Here is a 27,798-nt window from a genome sequence, read left to right on the forward strand (position 1 = left end):
GGTGCACAGGTTTGCGCTCCCGCAGACGTCTATCGATCTGGATAGCCATTGTCATGGACTCATTCAGACCCGCAGGCACAGGGAACCCCACCATAACATCCTTAACGGCATCAGAGAGACCCTCTCTGAAATTCGCCGCCAGGGCGCACTCATTCCACTGAGTAAGCACAGACCATTTACGGAATTTTTGGCAGTATATTTCAACTTCATCTTGCCCCTGAGATAGGGACATCAAGGCTTTTTCCGCCTGAAGCTCTAAATGAGGTTCCTTATAAAGCAACCCCAAGGCCAGAAAAAACGCATCCACATTGAGCAACGCAGGATCCCCTGGAGCCAATGCAAAAGCCCAATCTTGAGGGTCGCCCCGGAGCAAGGAAATCACAATCCTGACCTGCTGAGCAGGATCTCCAGCAGAGCGAGATTTCAGGGACAAAAACAACTTGCAATTATTTTTGAAATTTTGAAAGCAAGATCTATTCCCCGAGAAAAATTCAGGCAAAGGAATTCTAGGTTCAGATATAGGAACATGAACAACAAAATCTTGTAAATTTTGAACTTTCGTGGTGAGATTATTCAAACCTGCAGCTAAACTCTGAATATCCATTTTAAACAGGTGAACACAGAGCCATTCCAGGATTAGAAGGAGAGAGAGAGAGGAAGGCTGCAATATAGGCAGACTTGCAAGTGATTCAACTGAAAGCACACTCAGAACTGAAGGAAAAAAAAAAAAAAAAAAATTTTCAGCAGACTTCTTTTTTCTCTCCTTTCTCTGCCAATTAATTTAACCCTTTGTGGGCCGGTCAAACTGTTATGGTTCTCAATGGCAAGAGAACATAGCCCAGCATACATAGGAACTAGCTCTTGGAAGGATGGAAACTTAAACTGACCATGAACTAAACCTGCCGCACAACTAACAGTAGCCGGGTAGCGTAGCCTGCGTTTTATCCCTAGACGCCCAGCGCCGGCCGGAGGACTAACTAATCCTGGCAGAGGAAAATATAGTCCTGGCTCACCTCTAGAGAAATTTCCCCGAAAGGCAGACAGAGGCCCCCACATATATTGGCGGTGATTTAAGATGAAAATGACAAACGTAGTATGAAAATAGGTTTAGCAAAATCGAGGTCCGCTTACTAGATAGCAGGAAGACAGAAAGGGTACTTTCATGGTCAGCTGAAAACCCTATCAATACACCATCCTGAAATTACTTTAAGACTCTAATATTAACTCATAACATCAGAGTGGCAATTTCAGATCACAAGAGCTTTCCAGACACAGAAACGAAACTGCAGCTGTGAACTGGAACAAAATGCAAAAAACAAACAAGGACAAAAGTCCGACTTAGCTGGAAGTTGTCTGGTAGCAGGAACATGCACAGAAAGGCTTCTGATTACAATGTTGACCGGCATGGAAGTGACAGAGGAGCAAGGTTAAATAGCGACTCCCATATCCTGATGGGAACAGGTGAACAGAGGGGATGATGCACACAAGTTCAATTCCACCAGTGGCCACCGGGGGAGCCCAAAATCCAATTTCACAACACCTATTCACATGTTCACATTAAGGGGAATCTCCTTGCACCAGGGTCATCTAGAGGTCATGTTGAAGACCTCGGAAGAAGCTGCACGCAAAGCACGCATCAGGGGTGGCTCCCATAAAGGTTATTATGCATGGTCAGATATATGTTTAAGAGTGTGTGCACAGTGCTCAGTCTATTTGATTTATTCAGTCCAGTTGGGAAATTCACTTGATGTTATTATCTACATATGATGGCATTCATTACAAATTTCCCCACTTCTATTTATGATAGGACACTGAAACTGCACACGTGTAATGAAATAAATCTCTAAAGGTTACGCGCCAATTTGCAACTCAGAACTGAAAAGGGTCTTGATTTTACAGGTGCTGAAGAGGTGTGAGGTTTGATAATGGACCCAGTGGAATACAGAGCAGTCATCACGTTCCTTTACTTGAAAGACCACACACCAAAAGGAGACATTCAATGAGATGAAAGATTTATGGTGATGATTCCCCATCATATGATGTAGTCAAGAACTGGCATCGTTAATTCAAATGTGGTCGGACTTCAGTGCAAACAGCTCCATTTCCACGGTGACCCCACTCTGCTTTAGATGAACACACCATCCAGCAAGTGGAGGTCGCCAGTTTGGAAAATCGCCGAGTAACCATTCACCACCTCGCCCAAAATGTCAAGATTAGTGCGGGTTCCATGAAAAAAAAATCATCCAAGACCATCTTCACATGCAAATGATATCCGCTCGCTGGCTTCCCCAGCTACTCACACCTTTCCAGAAGCAGGAACGAACTGAATGCTCTCAGGCTCTATTAACGATGTGCCATGGAAACCAGGAGGATTTTTTCAACAGGCTGATCACACAGGATGAAACCTGGGTCCATCACTATGATTCTGAGACTAAAGTCCAGTTGATGCAATGGAGGAATCATGGCTCACCACCTCCAAAGAAGGCAGGTGCCCAACCCTCGGCAGGCAAGGTCTTGTTCACAGTATTTTGTGACTAGCACGGAATAGTATTGATGGATTTCCTAGCAAAGGGTACAATGGTCACTAGGGCATACTATGCTTCACTGCTGCGAAAATTGTGGGAGGCCATCAAAACCAAGAGACGTGGCATGCTCACCAAAGATGTCTGCCATCTGCAAGGCAATGCACCAGTTCACAACTCACATGTTGCCCAAATGGAAGCACGCTCCTGTAGCTTTGAAATTCTACCGCATCCCCCTTATTCGCCCAAACTCGCATCAGACTTCCACCTCTTTCCAACAATGAAGTTATTTTTAAAGGGTAAGCATTTTTCAGAAGATGAGACTCTAATTTCTGAAGTCACAACATGGCTTTTGGAGCAACCTGTCGACTTCTACAAGAGAGGTGTTTACAGTTGATTAAAGAGATGGGAGAAGTGTGTGTCCCTAGGTGGCACCTATGTAGAGAATGACTAATAACTGTGCCATGCTTCATTGCACTCAGTCCACAGGAAGTGGTTCAGGGGAAATCTTTAATGAACACCCCTCATACATGCATTCTTTGAAGGAGTTTTGTTTTCCTCATTAACATTGATAGGTACTATTGTCATGATACATTGTCATTTATACTTATATACTACACTGGATAAATCTTCTATAAATCTGCATTTTTATGTGAGAGTGTGCACCGGAGTATATCATACTATATATCATCATTGAAATAAGGTAAAATATGATGGGAATATGCTCCATTACTATTTATATTTGATAGATTACTCACTTATGTTTCCAGACTACCTTACAGCCCCTTGCTCAGGTGCTCTCTCAAACGTAAGTGTTTTTATGTATATGTAGACTTTGCAAGATTTTGCTTTATGTTTGGGATCATTGTCTTGTTGGAAGACAAATCTCCGTTCCCAGTCTCAAGTCTTTTGCAGACTCCAACAGGTTTTCTTCAAGAATGGTCCTGCATTTGGCTCAATCTTGCCATCAATTTTAACCATCTTCCCTGTCCCTGCTGAAGAAAAGCAGGCCCAAACCATGTTTGACAGTGGGGATGGTGTGTTAAGGGTGATGAGCTGTGTTGCCTTTACGCCAAACATATCGTTTGGCATTGTTGCCAAAAAGTTCGATTTTGGTTCCATCTGACCAGAGCACCTTCTTCCACATGTTTGGTGTGTCTCCCAGGTGGCTTGTTGCAAACTTTAAATGACACTTTTTATGGATATCTTTGAGAAATGGCTTTCCTCTTGCCACTTTTCCATAAAGGCCAGATTTGTGCAGTGTACGACTGATTGTTGTTCAAATCCTTCCGCTGATGTGCCCATCTATACAGCAAGGCAGACCAGAAAGTCCCAGAAAATGGGATATATAGTTTATTGTGACTTCACTAATGTCAATTTTGGGTACGTAAGCATTTTATGATATTTATAGTCACATAAAAAAATAGCCTTCAAATTCTAAAAAAATAAACATTTATGATAAAATCGTGGTTTACATGATGTTTTTCAAATGATATATCCTATTCAAACATTTTTATCATTGCTTTACATCTGAGCAATACTTACTTTTTCTTAGAACCGCATAAATTGCATTTGCTGTCATAGGTAACACCATCAGATCCACAGACTGGTTGATAAATTAAAGCACAAACATTTCCGAATCCCTCACATTCATCCTGCAGTGACGAAAAATACCGAATTTCTTTTTTATAGCCATCATGTATGCATATAAAATTATTTAACTTAAAACTCCTCATAGACAATAAGTTATTTATTTAAATTTATGTAATTTTTCTTGTAACTTAACTTAAGCAACTGCTTAAAGAGGTTGTTTGGTCTAAAATGAAAAGTCTACAGTCACTGTGTGACTGCAGACTTTTGAATCCCCCCAGTGCACACAGTGTGCGCTGCGAGGATGTGTTGGTTTCTGAGCGGGGTGTGGTGGTGATGTATGCGACATGCATACTCCCGGGCAGGAGCAGTCCAGTGAGAGCAGCCTCGCTCAATACAAGTGGGAAAGGCCATTCAGTGGGCACTGCCATCTAAAGGGCATGACCATCTAGTGGGCGCGGCCTCACCCAATATACTTCTATTGAGTGAGATTGTGGCCACTAGACTGCTTCTGCCCAGGAATATGCATATCAAATACATCACCGCCATTCCCAGCTCAGAAACCGGCAAATCCTCGCAGAGCGCAGTGCGTGCATTTGGGGAACTCAAAAGTCTGCAGTTACACATAATGACTGCAGACTTTTCTCTTTAGAGCGGACAACCTCTTTTACCACTGCAAATATAGTGGAAAATTTGACTGAATTGACACTAACCTATTCTTGTGTGTTACAGTAATGTCTTTAGTAACATATCAGAGTATCACAAAAATATTTTTGTGGAGTTTTTTTATGTTATTGGGTCAACTGTATTTTTTCAACATGTAGTATGTCTTGGTTTACCACCATTCTACAAAAAAAAAACTTGGGAAATATGCTTTTATATATACTAAAATTGTATATGTAGAAGAGATACGTTGTCTTTCCCTGCACAGTGGAACTGGCAGGTGATGAGGAGAGAACTTCAGCGCACAACATTCCCTCGAACAGTGAAGAGGAAGCAGCAATACACCAATGCTGCAGCCTCTACACTATCAAGATAGGTAAAGTGTCCTGAATTAAGGTACCCTGGAATTGGCATATCATATCATTTTTCTATCATTTTATTAAAGGAATGGGAATACATATTTAATATCTTTGATAATATCTCATAGCAATCTGTTCACTAATTGTAGGGAGCGAGCTCAGGAGCTGAGCCTGCCCACTACAGTGCAGGTATTAGCTATGTTATACTACTGACATCTCAGAGATACTATGCAACAAATGCAACAGTTTAACCTGTTAGATGTCATTGTCTATAATGACAAGAATACCTATATAGAAATGTACAATGCTCAAAATCAATAAAAATTATATTCTTTATTGTATAACAAAATAATTAAAAGAATAAAAATAGACATACAAAAGTCAGAAATATAAAATACTAAATATTCATGAATATTAATTTCTCTTAAGTAGCGGCACATGTGACCGCCGGTAGCAGCAGGAAGCTGGCGGCTGACACTATGCGCTACTGAAGAGCAATGAATTATCACTGCCCTGTGTGCACAGTCCCGGCGAGTATTCCGGCAGCTGTGCTCTGCTTGTGAGCAGCGCATTACGTCCTGGCCAAGCGCTGCTTACAAGCATAAAGCAGGTGCTAGCACTGGAGCAGGATGCTGCGAGGGAGCAGAGGATGGTAAGTGTAATGGTTTGTTTTTTAAATGTTTTCTGATGGGGCCATGTATACCAGGATGGAGATGGGGTGGGGGCCAATTATAAGGATGGGGCAATGCATGCCAGGACCGGTTTTGGGGGAAATCATACCAGAATAGGGATGGGGCCCTGCATACCAGGATAAGGATGGGACCATGTATACTACGATGAGATGGGGGCCCTGCATACCAGGATAGGGATGGGGCCATGCATACTAGTATAGGGATGAGGGCGATCATTCCTGCCAGGATAGGGTTAAGGGATCCATGCATACCTGGGTAGGGATGAGGGTGCCATGTGCCAGGAAAGGGAATATTAAGTACAGAATTGACCACATTTTTTGCTTCCATTTTTTTCCCTAATTTACTCCTCTAAAACCTAGGTGCGTCTTGTGGTCCGTTGTGCGTCTTATAGTCCGCAAAATATGGTAAGTGCTATCCGTGAAAACCACAGATAGCATTTGTCCAATATAATCGGACGTGTGTGCGAGCCCTAAGATACATTAATCGCATTAAATTGAATTGCATAACTGCAGGAATAACAGGAAACATGTGACAGCATTATAGCAGATCATTTTGGATTATCTACGTCACAAGCTCTATAATTTAGTGCCTGTAAAGTGAATGAAATGTCCAAATATGCACAAGGAACGGCATGATATACTATATGATCAGACAGTGATAGCTATAAATTGTAGCAAAACCTGAATGGTTATTCCCAAAATCCCAAGTTATGTTTAATCTATTCCAAAATCAAAGTTCTGGAACCGTGAGAGCCCAGATCTGCAGCCATGTCTTGAATTGAACAAAGGTGCGCAAGCTCCACTACATTCATTGTTTATGGGACTCCAGGAGAAAGCCAAGTTTGGCACCCCAGGAGTTTGGTAGCCACTGTGGCATTGCCTCCCTCACAGGGGGTGATGTCATGCCTGGAAGCAAGGAGGTGTTCCCTTACTAGGTAATACCAGCATCCAACACCTTTCCTTACTCCAGACCAGAAGGGGGAGCTCTAACACCCGGTTTCAGAGGAGCTTCCCTATAAGTTCTGGCCTGGATGTGGGGATAGTTAGTGAGTAGTCTGAGAGTGAGAAGAGAGGAGGGAAGTTGAGGAGAACCTGGAGACTGGAACTGTAACCAAGCTCACCCCACAACGGAGCGCTGACGAAATAGGATGCCAGAGTCCATGGCTATGTGGGTGCTGTACGCCCTGACAGCCGAATCTGGAGGGCAGGGAACTGCAAGCTCCCTTGCCAAACCGAATACCCGGAGGCACCACAGCAGACCAAGAGCCCGGGGCTGTGAGTGAAAAGGCAGTGCTCATGATAGGCTCACGCTGTCTGCCTTACAGGTTAGAAGCAACATGCAGGAGAGGAACTTGAGCAGAGCTTAAAGCAGCAAGGACCTAAGAGAGCAGCGCAGTAGGTAGGCCTCCAAACCCACCTGGCGGACCTTGGTGGATCCCAAGTTGCTTCCAGGCTGCCCGGATTCCCAGTATCATCTGTTCCCCGTGCCCCGGACTACACCTTCAGCCTCGAGTAAAGGTAAAGAAAACCTACAAACCTACAGCCCTTGTGTCCTCCAGTCATTTATCGCACCCTCAGTTCTGCACCCCAGTGTCCATGAACCCTTATAACAGTACTGGTAGCCCTGGGGCCCCTCTCCACCTGTGGGGAGCAGAACCATCCCAGCTTCATCACCATCGGCCCCAGCGGTTTCCTTAAGCAGAGTCGGCCATCCATTGCCGAACACCACAGGTGGTGTCACAAACTAATCCCCTATAAATTTTATTCCCCTTTCATTTTAATTTTATTAGACGCCCAGTGCCATGTTCAAGGTCAATGCTGCCGTTATAACCCCCCTGAAGACCTGTCCGAGTACCCCACGGCCCTGGCGGGCGCTCCACAAGCACTGTACTTGCATATTTACAGCAAGTCCATTTACAATGAATGGCTCAGACGCTAAGGAGATATTCCTCTGATCCATTTGAGCCCGAGCTGCAGAGCACTGAGACTGCTAGGGGTCCCAGTAATCTGACCTATACCATGGAAAGAGGAAAACTTTTTATTTTCAAAAAAAAATTTTAACGCATCCTGTATACGATAAAAAATAATAATAAAAAATATAATAATATATAAACCTTTGGTTGGCATTCTCCTTCGGATGCAAGACGTAGGCCAGTTTTACTGCAAATAAAAGCAGGAAAATGGTGTTAAAAATGGCGTTAATATTTCATTTAGTGTAAAATGCTGCCCTGGTTAATCTGAGTGGTATACAAATTATTTGGACACTGTATACGTTACTAATATGAACATGGCTTGCAACTATTTTGAAGACTTTGCAGTCAGTGATTGGACGATTTATTGTTTACCTCTAGTAACAGAACATACTGATCATAAGCTGCTCATACATGGTCAAAGTCTGTTAAATAGGTATTCTCAAGTTGTCACTTGAGCAGCTCACAGTTCACGTCAGGAGCTCCATCCTGCTATAACAAAAGAATGGTCTACAAGGGTTTATTCTGAGCCTACACTCAGACAGACATAGAGAAAACTGGATCTTTGAACAATCACATGACTCAAGAAAGTGAAAATTGTAATTAACCTCTTCATGACCGGAGGTATTTTCATCTTTGTGGTTTCGTTTTTTTATTTTTCCATCAATATGGCCATGTGAGGGCTTATTTTTTGCAGGAAGAGTGGTAATTTTAAACGACACCATTGGTTTTAACATATAGTGTACTAAAAAAAACGGGAAAAAAAATTCAAAGTGTGGTGAAGTTGCAAAAAAAAGTGCAATTCCACAACTGTTTTTTGTTTTGCTTTTTTACTATGTTCATTAAAAGCTTAAAATGACATGCCATTATGATTCTCCAAGTGATTACGAGTTCATAGACACCAAACATGTCTAGGTTCTTTTTTATCTAAGTGGTGAAAAAAAATTCAAAATTTGTTTAAAAAAAAAAAAAAAAAAAAAAAAGGCGCCATTTTCCGATACCCGTAGCGTCTCCGCTTTTCATGATCTCAGGTTGGGTGAGGGTTGATTTTCTGCGCACCGAGCTGACGTTTTTAAAGATTCCATTTTGGTGCAGAATGGATCTTTTGATCACCCGTTATTGCGTTTTAATGCAATGTTGCGGCTACCAAAAAAACGTAATTCTGGAGATTTGACTTTCTTTATCATTACGCCGTTTAACGATCGGGTTAATTCTTTTTTATATTGATAGATCGGGTGATTCTGAACGTAGCGATACCAAATGTGTTTGTTTGATTTTTTTTTATTGCTTTATTTTCAATGGGGCAAAAGAGGGGTGATTTGAACTTTTATGTTGTTTTTATATTTTTAAAAACTTTTTTTTACTTTTAGCATGCTTCAATAGTGTCTATGGGAGACTAGAAGCTGCCATAACTATAGATCACCTGTATGTAGCAGAATTGCTGACTTGATAGGAGCGCCGACCACCGGGCGGCGCTCATATCAATCCGGCAGTGACAAACATAGAGGTCTGCTAGAAACCTCAGGTTATCAGGCCAACCCATCCTGCGGTCATGTGACATGAGTGCCGATGGGGGAGATTTCCGGCGCACTTACCGGAAGAGCGCGTTAAATGCCGCTGTCAGAGTTTGACAGCGGCATTTAATGGGTTAACAGCTGCTGGGAGGATCGCGAAAAGATGCGGGCTCAATGCCAGAGCCCACATCAAAGGGAGGGTGTCTGACATCGGCATATTATTACGCCCGATAACAAAAAGGGGTTAAAAAACCTGGTCTGAAATCTGTAAGAGTTCTGGCCCATGGGACCGTGATTATTCAGTACTGATTATGGCAACTCAGTCAGGATCTGAGAGGGAAGGGGAGAGAGGTGAGTATATGACGATTCTTCAAAAATCAACAGGCTGGTAAAAACTGACTGGTACCTTAGAAGTTACCTCAGAGCTGATGACTGATTTCCTTGGAAAACAGCTGTACACTATGTAAGATAAAAGCTATCACTAATCAAAAAATTGCTTATTTCTCTGCTATCTAACTCACTAAAGCAAAATAATATAAGAATACCTCTTTAAATGAATCAGAGCCATCTTCTCTAATGAGCGTAAGGACTAGGGATGAATGAACCCAAACCTGTGGATAACAACTTTCCATAGGTTGCAGGAGAGAATCACTGGCATCATGGAAACCACAATAGATTACGTCAGAGCAGCTAGGAATATTTTTTCCATAATAAATGAGTAAACCAGGGAATGTGTAGGGGAGTCTTTATTCCGTAAAAAATTTTTTCTTGTGTGTGCCCTTTTTTTAAAAAAAATACAGGGCTAGTAATGTGGGTGTCTGATAGACGCTTCTCAATTACTAATCTCTGGGCTTGATGCCAGCTGACATTACACAGCTGACATCAACCCCAAAAGCTATTAACCCGATTTCCACCGCACCAAGTCAATTGTGAAGAGCTCAGGATGTGCCATTTCTGGGGAAACTGAGAGAAGGTCTTATTAGGTTGGGTAGGGGCCAATATCCATGGACCTTCCCAGCCTATTAAAATCAGCCCCCAATGGTCTGCTTTGTCTTACCTGGCTATTCAAAAAGGGGGGCCCTATGTCAAGGGTCTTCCCATTTTTACCTGAAAAGGCAAAGAAGTCAGCTTGTGGCTGATATTAATAGGCAGGGAAGATCTATGAATATTGGTACCTTCCCAAAATAATAAGTCCAGTTCACAGCTTGGAATGATTGATTGTTTGTACAGGTGTCTTTTATACAGGTAACAAGTTCAAACAGGTGCAATTAATACAGGTAATGAGTGCAGAGTAGGAGGGCTTGTTATGAAAAAAACAAGAGGTCTGTGAGAGCCCGCATTCTTGCTGGTTGGTAGGTGATCAAATACGTAGTTCATGCAATAGAGTGCAATTTAATTATTTAAAATTCAGACAATGTGATTTTCTGGTTTTTATTTTTAGATTTTGTCTTTCACAGTTGGAGTGTACCTACAATAAAAATGACAGACCTCTCCATTCTTCGTAGGTGTGAAAACACGCAAAATTAGCAGTGGCATTGGCAAATACCTATTTTACTCACTGTACATACACTGCTCAAAAAAATAAAGGGAACACTTAAACAACAGAATATATCTCCAAGTAAATCAAACTTCCGTGAAATCAAACTGTCCACTTAGGAAGCAACACTGATTGACAATCAATTTCACATGCTGTTGAGCAAATGGAATAGACAACAGATGGAAATTATTGGCAATTATCAAGACACCCTCAATAAAGGAGTGGTTCTGCAGGTGGAGACCACAGACCACGTCTCAGTACCAATGCTTTATGGCTGATGTTTTGGTCACTTTTAAATGTTGGTTGTGCTTTCACACTCGGGGTAGCATGAGACGGACTCTACAACCCATACAAGTGGCTCAGGTAGTGCAGCTCATCCAGTATGGAACATCAATGTGAGCTGTGGCAAGAAGGATTGCTGTGTCTGTCAGCTTAGTGTCCAGAGGCTGGATGCACTACCAGGAGACAGGCTAGTACACCAGGAGACATGGAGGGGGCCATAGGAGGGCAACAACCCCGCAGAAGGACCACTACCTCCGCCTTTGTGCAAGGAAGAACAGGAGGAGCACTACTAGAGCCCTGCAAAATGACCTCCAGCAGGCCACAAATGTGCATGTGTCTGCACAAACCGTTAGAAACCGACTCCATGAGGATGGTCTGAGGGCCCGATGTACACAGATGGGGGTTGTGCTCACAGCCCAACACTGTGCAGGAGGCTTGGCAGTTGCAACAGAACATCAGGATTGGCAAATTTGCCACTGGCGCCCTGTACTCATCACAGATGAAAGCAGGTTCACACTGAGCACATGTGACAGAGTCTGGAGATGCCGTGGAGAGTGATCTGCTGCCTGCAACATCCTTCAGCATGACCAGTTTGGCAGTGGGTCAGTAATGGTGTGGGGTGGCATTTCTTTGGAGGGCCGCAGAGCCCTCCATGTTCTCGCCAGAGGTAGTCTGACTGCCATTAGGTACCGAGATGAGATCCTCAGAACCCTTGTGAGACCATATGCTGGTGCGGTTGGCCCTGGGTTCCCTGTTATGACCCCAATGGCAGAGGGTCTCAGAATTTATAACCAAGTCTGCAAACACAAAAAACCAGCTCATAGGGCAGTGGTAACTAGGCTTTTTTTAGCAAAGAGAGGCCCACTGACTAATAGCAGAATATAGGAAGATGACTTATACGGTCAGCAAAAATCCTATCAAAATTTCCACGCTGAATATTCAAGAACCCCCGAACCGTCTAACGGCACGGGGGGAGAATATCAGCCCCCTAGAGCTTCCAGCTATATCAGGAATCACATTTGGTGCAAGCTGGACAGAAATAAGAGCAAATGCAATTAACCAAAAAATAAGGAAGCAGGACTTAGCTTATTTTGCAAGAACCAGGACCAGCAGACAGGAGCAAACAGAAAGGAACTGATTACAACGATGCCAGGCACCAGACTGAAAATCCAGGAAGCTTAAATAGCAACACCCCTGGACTAACGAGCCAGGTGGGTACCAAGCTAGAGAAAGAAGCTCAAAGTGTCATGTCGCTAGTGACCACAAGACGGAGCCAAAAAGTCCAATTCACAACAGTACCCCCCCTTAAGGAGGGGTCACCGAACCCTCACCAAGACCACCAGGACGATCAGGATGAGCAGCGTGAAAGGCACGAACTAAATCGGCCGCATGAACATCAGAGGCGACCACCCAGGAATTATCCTCCTGACCATAGCCCTTCCACTTGACCAGATACTGAAGCCTCCGTCTGGAGAGACGAGAATCCAAGATCTTCTCCACCACGTACTCCAACTCGCCCTCAACCAACACCGGAGCAGGAGGCTCAACAGAAGGAACCACAGGCACAACGTAGCGCAGCAACAAAGACCTATGGAACACGTTGTGAATGGCAAACGACACCGGAAGATCCAAGCGAAAGGACACTGGATTAAGGATTTCCAAAATCCTATAAGGACCGATGAAGCGATGGCTTAAATTTAGGAGAGGAGACCTTCATAGGAACAAACCGAGAAGACAGCCACACCAAATCCCCAACACGAAGTCGGGGACCCACACCGCGGCGGCGGTTGGCAAAACGCTGAGCCTTCTCCTGTGACAACTTTAGGTTGTCCACCACATGATTCCAGATCCGCTGCAACCTATCCACCACAGAATCTACCCCAGGACAGTCAGAGGGCTCAACATGTCCCGAGGAAAAACGAGGATGAAAACCAGAGTTGCAGAAAAATGGCGAAACCAAAGTAGCGGAACTAGCCCGATTATTAAGGGCAAACTCAGCCAATGGCAAGAAGCTCACCCAATCATCCTGATCTGCAGAAACAAAACACCTCAAATAAGCCTCCAGAGTCTGATTTGTTCGCTCCGTTTGGCCATTAGTCTGAGGATGAAAGGCAGACGAAAATGACAAATTAATGCCCATCCTAGCACAAAAGGATCGCCAGAACCTGGAAACAAACTGGGATCCTCTGTCAGACATGATATTCTCAGGAATGCCGTGCAAGCGAACCACATTCTGAAAGAATAAAGGAACCAGATCGGAAGAGGAAGGCAGCTTAGGCAAGGACACCAAATGGACCATCTTGGAAAAGCGATCACATACCACCCAGATGACAGACATGCCCTGAGACACCGGAAGATCTGAAATGAAATCCATGGAAATGTGTGTCCAAGGCCTCTTCGGGACAGGTAAAGGCAAGAGCAACCCGCTGGCACGAGAACAGCAAGGCTTAGCTCGAGCACAAGTCCCACAGGACTGCACAAATGACCGTACATCCCGTGACAAGGAAGGCCACCAAAAGGACCTAGCCACCAAATCTCTGGTGCCAAAAATTCCCGGATGCCCTGCCAACACCGAGGAATGAACCTCGGAAATGACTCTGCTGGTCCATTTATCAGGAACAAACAGTCTGTCAGGTGGACAAGAGTCAGGTCTACCAGCCTGAAATCTCTGCAACACACGTCGCAAATCAGGAGAAATGGCTGACAAGATTACTCCCTCTTTAAGAATACCAGCTGGCTCTGAAACTCCAGGAGAGTCAGGCAAAAAGCTCCTTGAAAGAGCATCAACCTTTACATTCTTTGAACCTGGTAGGTACGAGACCACAAAGTCAAAACGGGAGAAAAACAATGACCAACGGGCCTGTCTAGGATTCAGGCGTTTAGCAGACTCGAGATACATCAGATTCTTGTGATCAGTCAAGACCACCAAACGATGCTTAGCACCCTCGAGCCAATGACGCCACTCCTCAAATGCCCACTTCATGGCCAACAACTCCCGATTGCCAACATCATAGTTCCGCTCAGCAGGCGAAAACTTCCTAGAAAAAAAAGCACATGGTCTCATTACAGAGCAACCAGGGCCTCTCTGCGACAAAACGGCCCCTGCCCCGATCTCAGAAGCATCCACTTCAACCTGAAAGGGAAGTGAGACATCAGGCTGGCACAAAACAGGCGCCGAAGTAAACCGGCGCTTCAGCTCTTGGAAAGCTTCCACGGCTGCAGGAGCCCAGTTAGCAACATCAGAACCTTTCTTGGTCATATCCGTCAAAGGTTTAACAACGCTAGAAAAGTTAGCGATAAAACGACGGTAGAAGTTAGCAAAACCCAAGAACTTCTGCAGACTCTTAACTGACGTGGGTTGAGTCCAATCATGAATAGCTCGGACCTTGACTAGGTCCATCTCCACCGCAGAAGGGGAAAAAATAAAACCCAAAAAGGGAACCTTCTGTACTCCAAAGAGACACTTTGAACCCTTAACGAACAAAGCATTCTCACGCAAAACCTGAAACACCGTCCTGACCTGCTTAACATGAGAGTCCCAATCATCAGAAAAAAACAGAATATCATCCAGATAAACAATCAGAAATTTATCCAGATACTTCCGGAAGATATCATGCATAAAGGACTGAAAAACTGAAGGAGCATTAGAGAGCCCAAAAGGCATCACCAAGTACTCAAAATGACCTTCGGGCGTATTAAATGCAGTTTTCCATTCATCTCCTTGCTTAATGCGCACAAGGTTGTACGCACCACGAAGATCTATCTTGGTGAACCACTTGGCACCCTTAATCCGGGCAAACAAGTCTGACAACAGAGGCAAAGGATACTGAAATTTAACAGTGATTTTATTCAGACGCCGATAGTCTATACAAGGTCTCAAAGATCCGTCCTTCTTGGCCACAAAAAAGAATCCCGCACCAAGAGGGGAAGAGGATGGACGGATATGCCCCTTCTCCAGAGTCTCCTTGATATACGAACGCATTGCGGTATGCTCAGGTACAGACAGATTAAATAATCTTCCCTTAGGAAATTTACTACCTGGAATCAAAGCTATAGCGCAGTCACAATCCCTATGAGGAGGAAGAGCACTGGACCTGGACTCGCTGAAAACATCCTGATAATCAGACAAATACTCAGGAACTTCCGAAGGAGTAGAGGAAGCAATAGACACCGGCGGGGAATCACCATGAATTCCCTGACAGCCCCAACTTGACACTGACATTGCCTTCCAATCCAAAACTGGATTATGGGACTGTAACCATGGCAGACCCAAAACGACCAAATCATGCATTTTATGCAGAACAAGAAAACGAATCACCTCCCGATGTTCAGGAGTCATGCACATGGTTACCTGTGTCCAAAACTGCGGCTTATTTTCCGCCAATGGCGTAGCATCAATACCTCTAAGAGGGATAGGATTTACCAACGGCTCAAGTACAAAACCACAGCGCTTGGCAAATGACAGATCCATAAGACTCAGGGCAGCACCTGAATCCACAAACGCCATAGCAGGGTAGGAAGACAATGAGCAAATTAAAGTCACAGACAAAATAAATTTAGGTTGCAGATTACCAATGGCGACAGGACTAACAACCCTTGTTAGGCGTTTAGAGCATGCTGATATAACATGTGTAGAATCACCACAGTAAAAACACAACCCATTCAGACGTCTATGATTTTTCCGTTCATTTCTAGTCTGAATTCTACCACATTGCATTAAATCAGGTGTCTGTTCAGACAACACCACCAGAGGATTAGCGGCTTTGCGCTCCCGCAAACGCCGGTCAATCTGAATAGCCAGCGCCATGGAATCATTTAGACTTGTAGGAATGGAGAAACCCACCATCACATTCTTAATGGCTTCAGAAAGGCCATTTCTGAAATTTGCGGCCAGAGCACACTCATTCCACTGAGTAAGCACGGACCATTTCCGAAATTTTTGGCAATACACTTCAGCTTCATCCTGACCCTGAGAGATAGCCAGCAAGGCTTTTTCTGCCTGAATTTCAAGATTGGGTTCCTCGTAAAGCAACCCGAGCGCCAGAAAAAACGCATCAATATTTGCCAATGCCGGATCTCCTGGCGCTAACGAGAAAGCCCAATCCTGAGGGTCGCCCCGCAAGAAAGAGATAACAATTTTAACTTGCTGAGCTGAGTCTCCAGACGAACGGGGTCTCAGAGATAGAAACAATTTACAATTATTCCTGAAATTCCTAAACTTAAATCGGTCTCCAGAAAACAGTTCAGGAATAGGTATTTTAGGTTCTGACATAGGACTACTGGTAACAAAATCTTGAATACCCTGCACACGAGCAGCAAGCTGATCCACACTAGTAATCAAGGTCTGGACATTCATGTCTGCAGCAAGCTCAAGCCACTCTGAGGTAAAGGGGAGGAAGAAAAAAAAAAAAAAAAAAACTCAGAATTTCCTTTCTTATTATCCCACTTCTGCAATGCATTAAACATTCACCTTTGGCCTGGCATACTGTTATGACCCCAATGGCAGAGGGTCTCAGAATTTATAACCAAGTCTGCAAACACAAAAAACCAGCTCATAGGGCAGTGGTAACTAGGCTTTTTTTAGCAAAGAGAGGCCCACTGACTAATAGCAGAATATAGGAAGATGACTTATACGGTCAGCAAAAATCCTATCAAAATTTCCACGCTGAATATTCAAGAACCCCCGAACCGTCTAACGGCACGGGGGGAGAATATCAGCCCCCTAGATCTTCCAGCTATATCAGGAATCACATTTGGTACAAGCTGGACAGAAATAAGAGCAAATGCAATTAACCAAAAAATAAGGAAGCAGGACTTAGCTTATTTTGCAAGAACCAGGACCAGCAGACAGGAGCAAACAGAAAGGAACTGATTACAACGATGCCAGGCACCAGACTGAAAATCCAGGAAGCTTAAATAGCAACACCCCTGGACTAACGAGCCAGGTGGGTACCAAGCTAGAGAAAGAAGCTCAAAGTGTCATGTCGCTAGTGACCACAAGAGGGAGCCAAAAAGTCCAATTCACAACAGTTCCCCCTAATGCAGGACAATGCCAGATCTCATGTGGCTGGAGTGTGTCAGCAGTTCCTGCAAGATGAAGGCATTGAAGCTACAGACTGGCCCGCCCATTCCTCAGACCTGAATCCGATTGAGCACATCTGGGACATCATGTCTCGCTCCATCCACCAATGTCACGTTGCACCACAGACTGTCCAGGAGTTGGCGGATGCTTTAGTCCAGGTCTGGGAGGAGATCCTTCAGGAGAACATCGCCTGCCTCATCAGGAGCATGCCCAGACGTTGTACAGTAGTGAGGTCGTACAGGCACATGGAGGCCACACATAAGGGCTCATTTCCACATGCGAGTCACACGTCCGTATCTCGCATGTGGAAATCAAGCTCTGGCGCCGGCACTCAGGAGCGGAGCGTGCAGCTCCATGTGTTCCTATGCGGCCGCACGCTCCGCTCCTGAGTGCCGGCTCCACAGCTTGGTTTCCACATGCGAGATACGGACGTGTGCCTCGCATGTGGAAATGAGCCCTTATACTGAGCATCATTTCCTTGTAATGAGGCATTCCCACTGAAGTTGTATCAGCCTGTAAGTTGGTAAGTTGATTTTCCACTTTGATTTTGAGTATCATTCCAAATCTAGACCTCCATGGGATATTCATTTTGATTTACATTGATAATTGTTATGTTTGATTGTTCTGAACACATTCCACTATGCAATGAATAAAAATTTGCAACTGGAATATTTCATTCAGAGATATCTAGGATGTGGTATTTTAGTGTTCCCTTTATTTTTTTGAGCAGTGAATATATATTTTGCTACAACATTAAGAAAAAGTTGCAGTTCCCACCATGCTTACATAACGTCAGTCCCTATGTTAAAGCTGCAGTGCATAGACTGAATACAGGCCGAACATATATGTGTTATATATAATCTATTCTGCACTATGTCTATTTATTAGTTTAGAAACAACATCTTAGGCCTCTTTCACACTTCTGTTTTTTTAAATCAGTCACAATCCGTCAAAATGTTGAAAAGACGGATCCTGTACAGATTGTAAAAAACGGATGCACTGGATCCGTTTTTTGATGGATCCGTCAAGGCAGTTGTTGCCAGAATTTAAGGGTATGTGCACACGTTGTGTATGCATAATTATCGCGTTTTTTCACTGCGAAAACGCATACACAACACAACCCATGTTAAAAATAATAAACAAAATAAAAAATCGTGATATTCTTCCCTTCCGGCGTCCCCCGCAGCCTTCCTGCGACCCCTGCATCCTTCCCGATGCTCGCGATGCTCCCGGCAGCTCCCGTTCCCAGTGATACCTTGCGAGACAATGACCTGTGATGACCACTACATCATCGGGTCATTTTGCAAGGCATCACTGGGAACGGGAGCTGCCGGGAGCATCGCGAGCATCGGGAAAGCTGCGGGGGACACTGGAAGGTAAGATTATCACGAATTTTTTTTTAAATTATTTTTAACATTATATCTTTTTACTATTGATCCTGCATAGGCAGCATCAACAGTAAAAGAGAGAGCGAGAGAGAATTTTCCTGACTGGAAATTCTTCCGCGCATGCTCAGTTTCAATTGGCGGCATCCGTCGCTGGATTCCTGCTTTTGACGGTCAGCAACGTCCATAGGCTTCCGTTATAGCCAATCACGGACAGCGCAGGATCCGTCGCTGGGCTATTTTCTGATGTACGCAAGAAACGTTTCTATGTGCGTTGTCTCCGCCCGACAGACAGCAATTTTATCACGGATCCAGTACACGACGGATGACACGGAAGGCCATCCATCACAATCCGTCACTAATACAAGTCTATGAGAAAAAAAACGGATCCAGCAAAAACATTTGCTGGATCCATTTTTTTTTTTTCACAAAACAATGGATTTTGACGGAAACAAAAAGACGGAAGTGTGAAAGAGGCCTTAAAGAGGTCTACTTTTTAGACGATCCGTTCTTAAATACTTTATTCCCCAATATAAAAAAAAAGTATCAGAAACTCATATTTTGTATCAGCAATGTTGACGCCAGGTCTTCCAGGGTTCATGTGACATTTGCTGCAGTGTTCACAAGGCATAACAATCAGCGGTTGCTAATGGTCGGCAGATATGACTCTTCCTTTGGACATCCGAGGTACGACGGTATACATTAGCGACGGCTGACTGGCTGCAGTGTCTATGAGAATAACAATGTCACCCGAGCCTCAGCCGGACCAGCAAGGACATCGCTGGAATGGCACTGGTAAGGGAGGGGAGTATATACCGTTTTTATTTTAGAGTGAGAAATACAATACTTAAGAAGGGATTGTCTGAGCAGTAGACAACACCATGAAGTTTTGATAGACTATCATACTTTATAGCATTGGCAGTGACTGATATGATACTCACCTTTTCTTAGCATTGCAGAACGTGCATTTGTTGGGATAGGTGACAGCATCAGATCCACAGACTGGTGTATAGTCAAAAGTACAAAACTCTCTCATTCCTTCACATTCATCCTGAACTGCCTGATATACAAGAGAAAATAAGTGAGATGTAATGAGATGTAAAATACTGAAAACACAGAAGGTCTCAAAATGTAAAAACTTGGAAAGGAAAAGATATAGGCATATAGGGAACCGGTCACCAACAATAGTCTTGAGCAAGCAGATGTAGTTTAGGCTAGGGAAGTCTAAAGCATTTTGAAAGGTCCTTATCAATTGGTCTACGGTCCAATAATGAATATTTGGTAAGTCTTTGATGCTATAGATTTTCTGAAGCATTTCTGCAACTATTAGGTCAATTAGGTTACCCGCATGGTTTTCATAGTTTTTGACACTAAGGATTTTGTCTCTTCTTGATATGTTATGTTTTAAATAAAGCTGTGTTGTTTGTGATACATCCTGTTGTTTGGCCTCAACTAAACTTTGTAGGTACAGTCTTTTGTGGATTACATGTGCACTAAAACTCATATGGTTTTTTAAGTGCAGATTTTCTGCATCTAATGCAAGTCTACGGGGAAATACGCACATAAACTCAGCAAACACTCAGGAGAAATTGACATTTTGTAGGCTTCAAACATCCACTACGGGTCAGTATATGCAGCGTAGAGAAGGACAGTGGGCATGAGATGTGGATAAATCCCATCCACTCGGCTGGAACTGTAAGACTCTGTTTTTGGTGCAAAAATATGCAGTGTCAAATGAATAACCAAAAGGGTATCTGCTGTTCTTCGCTTCTCTCCGCCAGTGCTGTCCCCCACTTCTCTGATCCTCATTTGCACATGAATAAAAGTCACAATTTGGGAAAATATAACAGTGGATGGCATTGTAATAGGTATCTTTTATAATGTGCCTTAAAGGGGTTGTCTAAAATGGAAAGTGAGTAGTCATTCTATATGACTGCAGACTTGTGAATCCTCCCAGCACATGCACTGTGTGTTATTGTTCATTGCACACCACAATGGGAAATCAGAGAGTTGGTAGGGGGAGAATGGTTTTTTTTTTTGGGGGGGAGGGGGAAGAATTTGTTCTGAAACATGTATAAATATGACTGTATTTTCTTGCTACTCATTTAATTGGGTTGTATGACACTCTTATCTTCGCAAATTAGTATGCTGTAAAATATGACATTGGTATCAATGCAAGTTTCTTGAATAAAAAAATTGTAAACATTAAAAAATACCTACCGTAAGTAAAACGACCAATATAAAAGTTTAAATTCTCTCACATTTCGCACAATGCAAATTGCAAAATCTGAACAGTAAAAAAAATATTGAATTTGTCATTTTCTAAATAAATAAAATATAAAAATATTTATCCCATTCAAGTGGATCAGAAATAGAAAAAAGAATCAAAATTGCAGAATAACTGTTTATTTCTGTCAGGTCATCTAATAAATAATGGATTAAAAACAGATCAAAAGTTAAATGAACCCTAAAATGTTATCAATAAAACTAACATTTGAGAGAAAAGGGCCTTTTCTGTTCACTGAAAAAGTCTTAGATCTTTGAGTTTAGCTCATGAAAAATTGAAGGAAAACAAAAGTGTAGAGTTTATATTTTTGTTCAGTGTGTATATATATTTATAATCTAAACACATTTAGTATCACCACAACCTTTCTGACTCCTAGAACAAAGTTACCAGGTCACTAAGTGATCATAGAAACAAAACCATAAACGAGGTGGAATTGCTGCTCTTTTTTCCCTTCCACCTTTTTGAAATGTTTTCTCACTTTCAGTTTATCATATAGTAATAAGAATGGTGTTAATCAAAAAAAGACAGAAGGATTTGTGTAAGCTATCTTCCATGATGCTTGGAACAATCTTCCAGCTGTTTTCCTTAAAAAACTGTGAGTGTACCTAGAAGAATTGACGCTTTGATGCAACTTTAAAGGTAAAGGGAGGTCACATCATGCCAAATCTTAATTTGATTTAATATTTCTATTTTGTTCATTCACTTTTTTCATTGCTAATTGACAAAAAATGAACACTTCTATTCTTTAACCCTTTTACCCCCAAGGGTGGTTTGCAGGTTAATGACCAGGCCAATTTTTACAATTCTGACCACTGTCCCTTTATGAGGTTATAACTCTGGAACGCTTCAACAGATCCCGGTGATTCTGACATTGTTTTTCTCGTGACATATTGTACTTCATGATAGTGGTAGCATTTATTTGATATAACTTGTGTTTATTTGTGAAAAAAGCGGAAATTTTGAGAAAATTTCAAAAATGTCACATTTTTCCAACTTTGAATTTTCATGTCCTTACATCACAGAGATATGTCACACAAAATACTTAATAAGTAACATTTCCCACTAGTGATGAGTGAGCACTAAAATGCTCAGGTGCTCGTTGCTCGGGTCGAGCAGATTGGAATACAGAAGAGAACAACGAGCCCAATGTAAGTCTATGGGAGACCCGAGTATTTTTACCGCGATCCCCCAAGGGTCCTTTTAACCCCTTCATGACCTTGCCGTTTTTTGCAATTCTGACCAGTGTCCCTTTATGAGGTAATAACTCAGGAACGCTTCAACGGATCCTAGCGAGAATGTTTTTTCGTGACATATTGGGCTTCATGTTAGTGGTAAATTTAGGTCGATAATTTCTGAGTTTATTTGTGAAAAAAACGGAAACTTGGCAAAAATTTTGAAAATTTCGCAATTTTCACATTTTTTATTTTTATTCTGTTAAACCAGAGAGTTATGTGACACAAAATAGTTAATAAATACATTTCCCACATGTCTACTTTACATCAGCACAATTTTGGAAACAAATTTTTTTTTTGCTAGGAAGTTATAAGGGTTAAAATTTGACCAGTGATTTCTCATTTTTACAACAAAATTTACAAAACCATTTTTTTTAGGGACCACCTCACATTTGAAGTCAGTTTGAGGGTTCTATATGGCTGAAAATACCCAAAAGTGACACCATTCTAAAAACTGCACCCCTCAAGGTGCTCAAAACCACTTTCAAGAAGTTTATTAACCCTTCAGGTGTTTCACAGCAGCAGAAGCAACATGGAAGGAAAAAATGAACATTTAACTTTTTAGTCACAAAAATGAATGAATGATTTTCCCAAGGGTAAAAGGAGAAACTGGACCACGGACGTTGTTGTCCAATTTGTCCTGAGTACGTTGATACCTCATATGTGGGGGTAAACCACTGTTTGGGCGCACGGCAGGGCTCGGAAGGGAAGGAGCGCCATTTGACTTTTTGAATGAAAAATTGGCTCCAATCTTTAGCGGACACCATGTCGCGTTTGGAGAGCCCCCGTGTGCCTAAACATTGGAGCTCCCCCACAAGTGACCACATTTTGGAAACTAGACCCCCCAAGGAACTTATCTAGAAGCATAGTGAGCACTTTAAACCCCCAGGTGCTTCACAAATTGATCCGTAAAAATGAAAAAGTACTTTTTTTTTTCACAAAAAAATTATTTTAGCCTCAATTTTTTCATTTTCACATGGGCAACAGGATAAAATGGATCCTAAATTTTGTTGGACAATTTCTCCTGAGTACACCAATACCTCACATGTGGGGGTAAACCACTGTTTGGGCACATGGTAAGGCTCGGAAGGGAAGGAGCGCCATTTGACTTTTTGAATGAAAAATTATCTCCATCGTTAGCGGACACGTCGCGTTTGGAAAGCCCCTGTGTGCCTAAACATTGGAGCTCCTCCACAAGTGACCCCATTTTGGAAACTAGACCCCCCAAGGAACTCATCTAGAGGCATAGTGAGCACTTTAAACCCCCAGGTGCTTCACAAATTGATCCGCAAAAATGAAAAAGTACATTTTTTTCACACAAAATTTCTTTTAGCCTCAATTCTTTCATTTTCACATGGGCAACAGGATAAAATGGATCCTAAAATTTGTTGGGCAATTTCTCCTGAGTATGCCGATACCTCATATGTGGGGGTAAACCACTGTTTGGGTGCACGGCAAGGCTCGGAAAGGGGAGGCGTGCCATTTGACTTTTTGAATGGAAAATTAGCTCCAATCGTTAGCGGACACCATGTCGCGTTTGGAGAGCCCCTGTGTGCCTAAACATTGGAGCTCCCCTACAAGTGACCCCATTTTGGAAACTAGACCCCCCAAGGAACTTATCTAGATGCATAGTGAGCACTTATAACCCCCAGGTGCTTCACAGAAGTTTATAACGCAGAGCCGTGAAAATAAAAAAATAATTTTTCTTTCCTCAAAAATGATTTTTAGCCCAGAATTTTTTATTTTCCCAAGGGTAATAGGAGAAATTGGACCCCAAATGTTGTTGTCCAGTTTGTCCTGAGTACGATGATACCCCATATGTGGGGGTAAACCACTGTTTGGGCGCAAGGCAGGGCTCGGAAGGGAAGGCACGCCATTTGGCTTTTTGATTGGAAAATTAGCTCCAATCATTAGCGGACACCATGTCGCGTTTGGAGAGCCCCTGTGTCCCTAAACATTGGAGCTCTCGCACAAGTGACCCCATTTTGGAAACTAGACCTCCCAAGGAACTAATCTAGATGTGTGGTGAGCACTTTGAACCCCCAAGTGCTTCACAGAAGTTTATAACGCAGAGCCATGAAAATAAAAAATAATTTTTTTTTTCTCAAAAATGATTTTTTAGCCCACAATTTTTTATTTTCCCAAGGGTAACAGGAGAAATTGGACCCCAAAAGTTGTTGTCCAGTTTCTCCTGAGTACGCTGATACCCCATATGTTGGGGTAAACCACTGTTTTGGCACACGTCGGGGTTCGGAAGGGAAGTAGTGACGTTTTGAAATGCAGACTTTGATGGAATGCTCTGCGGGCGTCAGGTTGCGTTTGCAGAGCCCCTGATGTGCCTAAACAGTAGGAACTCCCCACAATTGACTCCATTTTGGAAACTAGACCCCCAAGGGAACTTATCTAGATGTGTAGTGAGCACTTTGAACCCCCAAGTGCTTCACAGAAGTTTATAACGCAGAGCCGTGAAAATAAAAAATGTGTTTCCTTTCCTCAAAAATATTTTTTTAGCCCAGAATTTTTTTATTTTTGCAAGAGTAACAGGAGAAATTGGACCCCAAAAGTTGTTGTCCAGTTTCTCCTGAGTACGCTGATACCCCATATGTGGGGGTAAACCACTGTTCTGGCACACGTCGGGGTTCGGAAGGGAAGTAGTGACGTTTTGAAATGCAGACTTTGATGGAATGCTCTGCGGGCGTCAGGTTGCGTTTGCAGAGCCCCTGATGTGCCTAAACAGTAGGAACTCCCCACAATTGACTCCATTTTGGAAACTAGACCCCCAAGGGAACTTATCTAGATGTGTAGTGAGCACTTTGAACCCCCAAGTGCTTCACAGAAGTTTATAACACAGAGCCGTGAAAATAAAAAATGTGTTTCCTTTCTTCAAAAATATTTTTTTAGCCCAGAATTTTTTTATTTTTGCAAGAGTAACAGGAGAAATTGGACCCCAAAAGTTGTTGTCCAGTTTCTCCTGAGTACGCTGATACCCCATATGTGGGGGTAAACCACTGTTTTGGCACACGTCGGGGTTCGGAAGGGAAGTAGTGACGTTTTGAAATGCAGACTTTGATGGAATGCTCTACGGGCATCATGTTACGTTTGCAGAGCCCCTGATATGCCTAAACAGTAGAAACCCCCCACAAGTGACCCCATTTTGGAAACTAGACCCCCCAAGGAACTTATCTAGATGTGTGGTGAGCACGTTCAACCCCCAAGTGCTTCACAGAAGTTTACAACGCAGAGCCGTGAAAATAAAAAATCATTTTTCTTTCCTCAAAAAAGATGTTTTAGCAAGCAATTTTTTATTTTCACAAGGGTAACAGGAGAATTTGGACCCCAATATTTGTTGCCCAGTTGGTTGTGAGTATGCTGATACCCCATATGTGGGGGTAAACCACTGTTTGGGCACACGTCAGGGCTCGGAAGGGAAGTAGTGACATTTGAAATGCAGACTTTGATGGAATGGTCTGCGGGCGTCACATTGCATTTGCAGAGCCCCTGATGTGCCTAAACAGTAGAAACACCCCACAAGTGACCCCATTTTGGAAACTAGACCCCCGAAGGAACTTATCTAGATGTGTGGTGAGCACTTTCAACCCCCAAGTGCTTCACAGAAGTTTATAACGCAGAGCCGTGAAAATAAAAAATAATTGTTCTTTCCTCAAAAATTATGTTTTAGCAAGTAATTTTTCATTTTTGCAAGGGTAACAGGAGAAATTGGACCCCAACAGTTGTTGCCCAGTTTGTCCTGAGTACGCTGGTACCCCAAATGTGGGGGTAAACCACTGTTTGGGCGCACGTCGGGGCTTGGAAGGGCGGGAGCACCATTTGACTTTTTGAACGCAAGATTGGCTGGAATCAATGGTGGCGCCATGTTGCGTTTGGAGACCCCTGATGTGCCTAAACAGTGGAAACCCCTCAATTCTAACTTCAACACTAACCCCAACACACCCCTAATCCTAATCCCAACTGTAGCCATAACCCTAATCACAACCCTAACCCCAACACACCCCTAACCACAACCCTAACCGCAACACACCCGTAACCCTAATTCCAACCCTAATCCTAACCCTAATCCCAACCGTAACCCTAATCCCAACCCTAACCACAACTGTAACCCCAACACACCCCTAACCCTATCCGTAACCCTAACCACAAGCCTAATCTTAACCCTATTTCAAACCCTAACCCCTAATTCCAACCCTAACCCTAAGGCTATGAGCCCACGTTGCGGATTCGTGTGAGATTTTTCCGCACGATTTTTGAAAAATCTGCAGGTAAAAGGCACTGCGTTTTACCTGCGGATTTACAGCAGATTTCCAGTGTTTTTTTGTGCGGATTTCACCTGCGGATTCCTATTGAGGAACAGGTGTAAAACGCTGCGGAATCCGCACAAAGAATTGACATGCTGCGGAAAATACAATGCAGCGTTTCTGCACGGAATTTTCCGCACCATGGGCACAGCGGATTTGGTTTTCCTTAGGTGTACATGGTACTGTAAACCTGATGGAAAACTGCTTCGAATTCGCAGCGGCCAATCCGCGGCCAATCCGCTGCGGATCCGCGGCCAATCCGTTGCCAATCCGCTGCGGATCCGCGGCCAATCCGTTGCCAATCCGCTGCGGATCCGCGGCCAATCCGCTGCCGATCCGCTGCGGATCCGCGGCCAATCCGTTGCCAATCCGCTGCGGATCCGCGGCCAATCCGCTGCCGATCCGCTGCGGATCCGCGGCCAATCCGCTGCGGATCCGCTGCCAATTCGCTGCGGATCCGCTGCCAATCCGCGGCCGATCCGCTGCCGATCCGCTGCGGATCCGCTGCCGATCCGCTGCGGATCCGCGGCCGATCCGCTGCGGATCCGCTGCGGATCCGCGGCCGATCCGCTCTGTGTGCACATGCCATAACCCTACCCCTAACCCTAACCCTACCCGTAACCCTAACCCTACCCCTAACCCTACCCCTAGTTCTAACCCTAGTTCTAACCCTAACCCTAGTGGAAAAAGAAAAAAAAATATTTTCTTTATTTTATTATTGTCCCTACCTATGGGGGTGATAAAGGGGGGGGGTTTATTTATTATTTTTTTATTTTGATCGCTGTGATAGAACCTACCACAGCGATCAAAATTTACTTGTAATGAATCTGCCGGCCGGCAGATTCGGCGGGCGCACTGAGCATGCGCCCGCCATTTTGGAAGATGGCGGCGCCCATGATGGAGACGGACGGGGACCGGGAGCCTCGGTAAGTATAAAGGGGGGGAGATCGGGGCACGGGGGGGCGTCGGAGCACGGGGGGGTGACATAGGAGCAGGGGGGGAGCGGGCAGGAGGACGGGGGAGCGGAGGACAGGACGGAGGGGACCGGACCCCATAACGGAGCACTGGGGAGGCGATCGGTGGGGTGGGGGGGGTCACTTCAGGTTTTCCAGCCATGGCCGATGGTATTGCAGCATCGGCCTTGGCTGGATTGTAATATTTCACCAGTTTTTTAGGTGAAATATTACAAATCGCTCTGATTGGCAGTTTCACTTTCAACAGCCAATCAGAGCGATCGTAGCCACGGGGGGGTGAAGCCACCCCCCCTGGGCTGAAGTACCACTCCCCCTCTCCCTGCAGATCGGGTAAAATAGGAGTTAACCCCTTCACCCAATCTGCAGGGACGCGATCATTCCATGACGCCACATAGGC

General features: G+C 43.8%; 1 protein-coding gene across 3 annotated transcripts in view; it reads right to left on the bottom strand.

The window, feature by feature from the left end:
• The window catches only part of LOC143776387 (ovomucoid-like), an 88,505-nt gene that overhangs the window by 12,380 nt on the left and 48,327 nt on the right, over window positions 1–27,798 (bottom strand). For 2 of the 3 annotated variants that reach the window (XM_077265730.1, XM_077265729.1), the window contains exons 11-13: window positions 19,537–19,655; window positions 7,940–7,985; window positions 4,068–4,177 (exon numbers count right to left, since the gene is read on the bottom strand). In XM_077265730.1, the coding sequence (XP_077121845.1) occupies window positions 4,068–4,177; window positions 7,940–7,985; window positions 19,537–19,655 (275 nt within the window). The remainder of the gene's footprint in view (window positions 1–4,067; window positions 4,178–7,939; window positions 7,986–19,536; window positions 19,656–27,798) is intronic. The other variant, XM_077265731.1, reaches the window with a different exon arrangement.

This window comes from Ranitomeya variabilis, chromosome 5 (genome assembly GCF_051348905.1).
Source record: "Ranitomeya variabilis isolate aRanVar5 chromosome 5, aRanVar5.hap1, whole genome shotgun sequence".
Taxonomy (NCBI): domain Eukaryota; kingdom Metazoa; phylum Chordata; class Amphibia; order Anura; family Dendrobatidae; genus Ranitomeya; species Ranitomeya variabilis.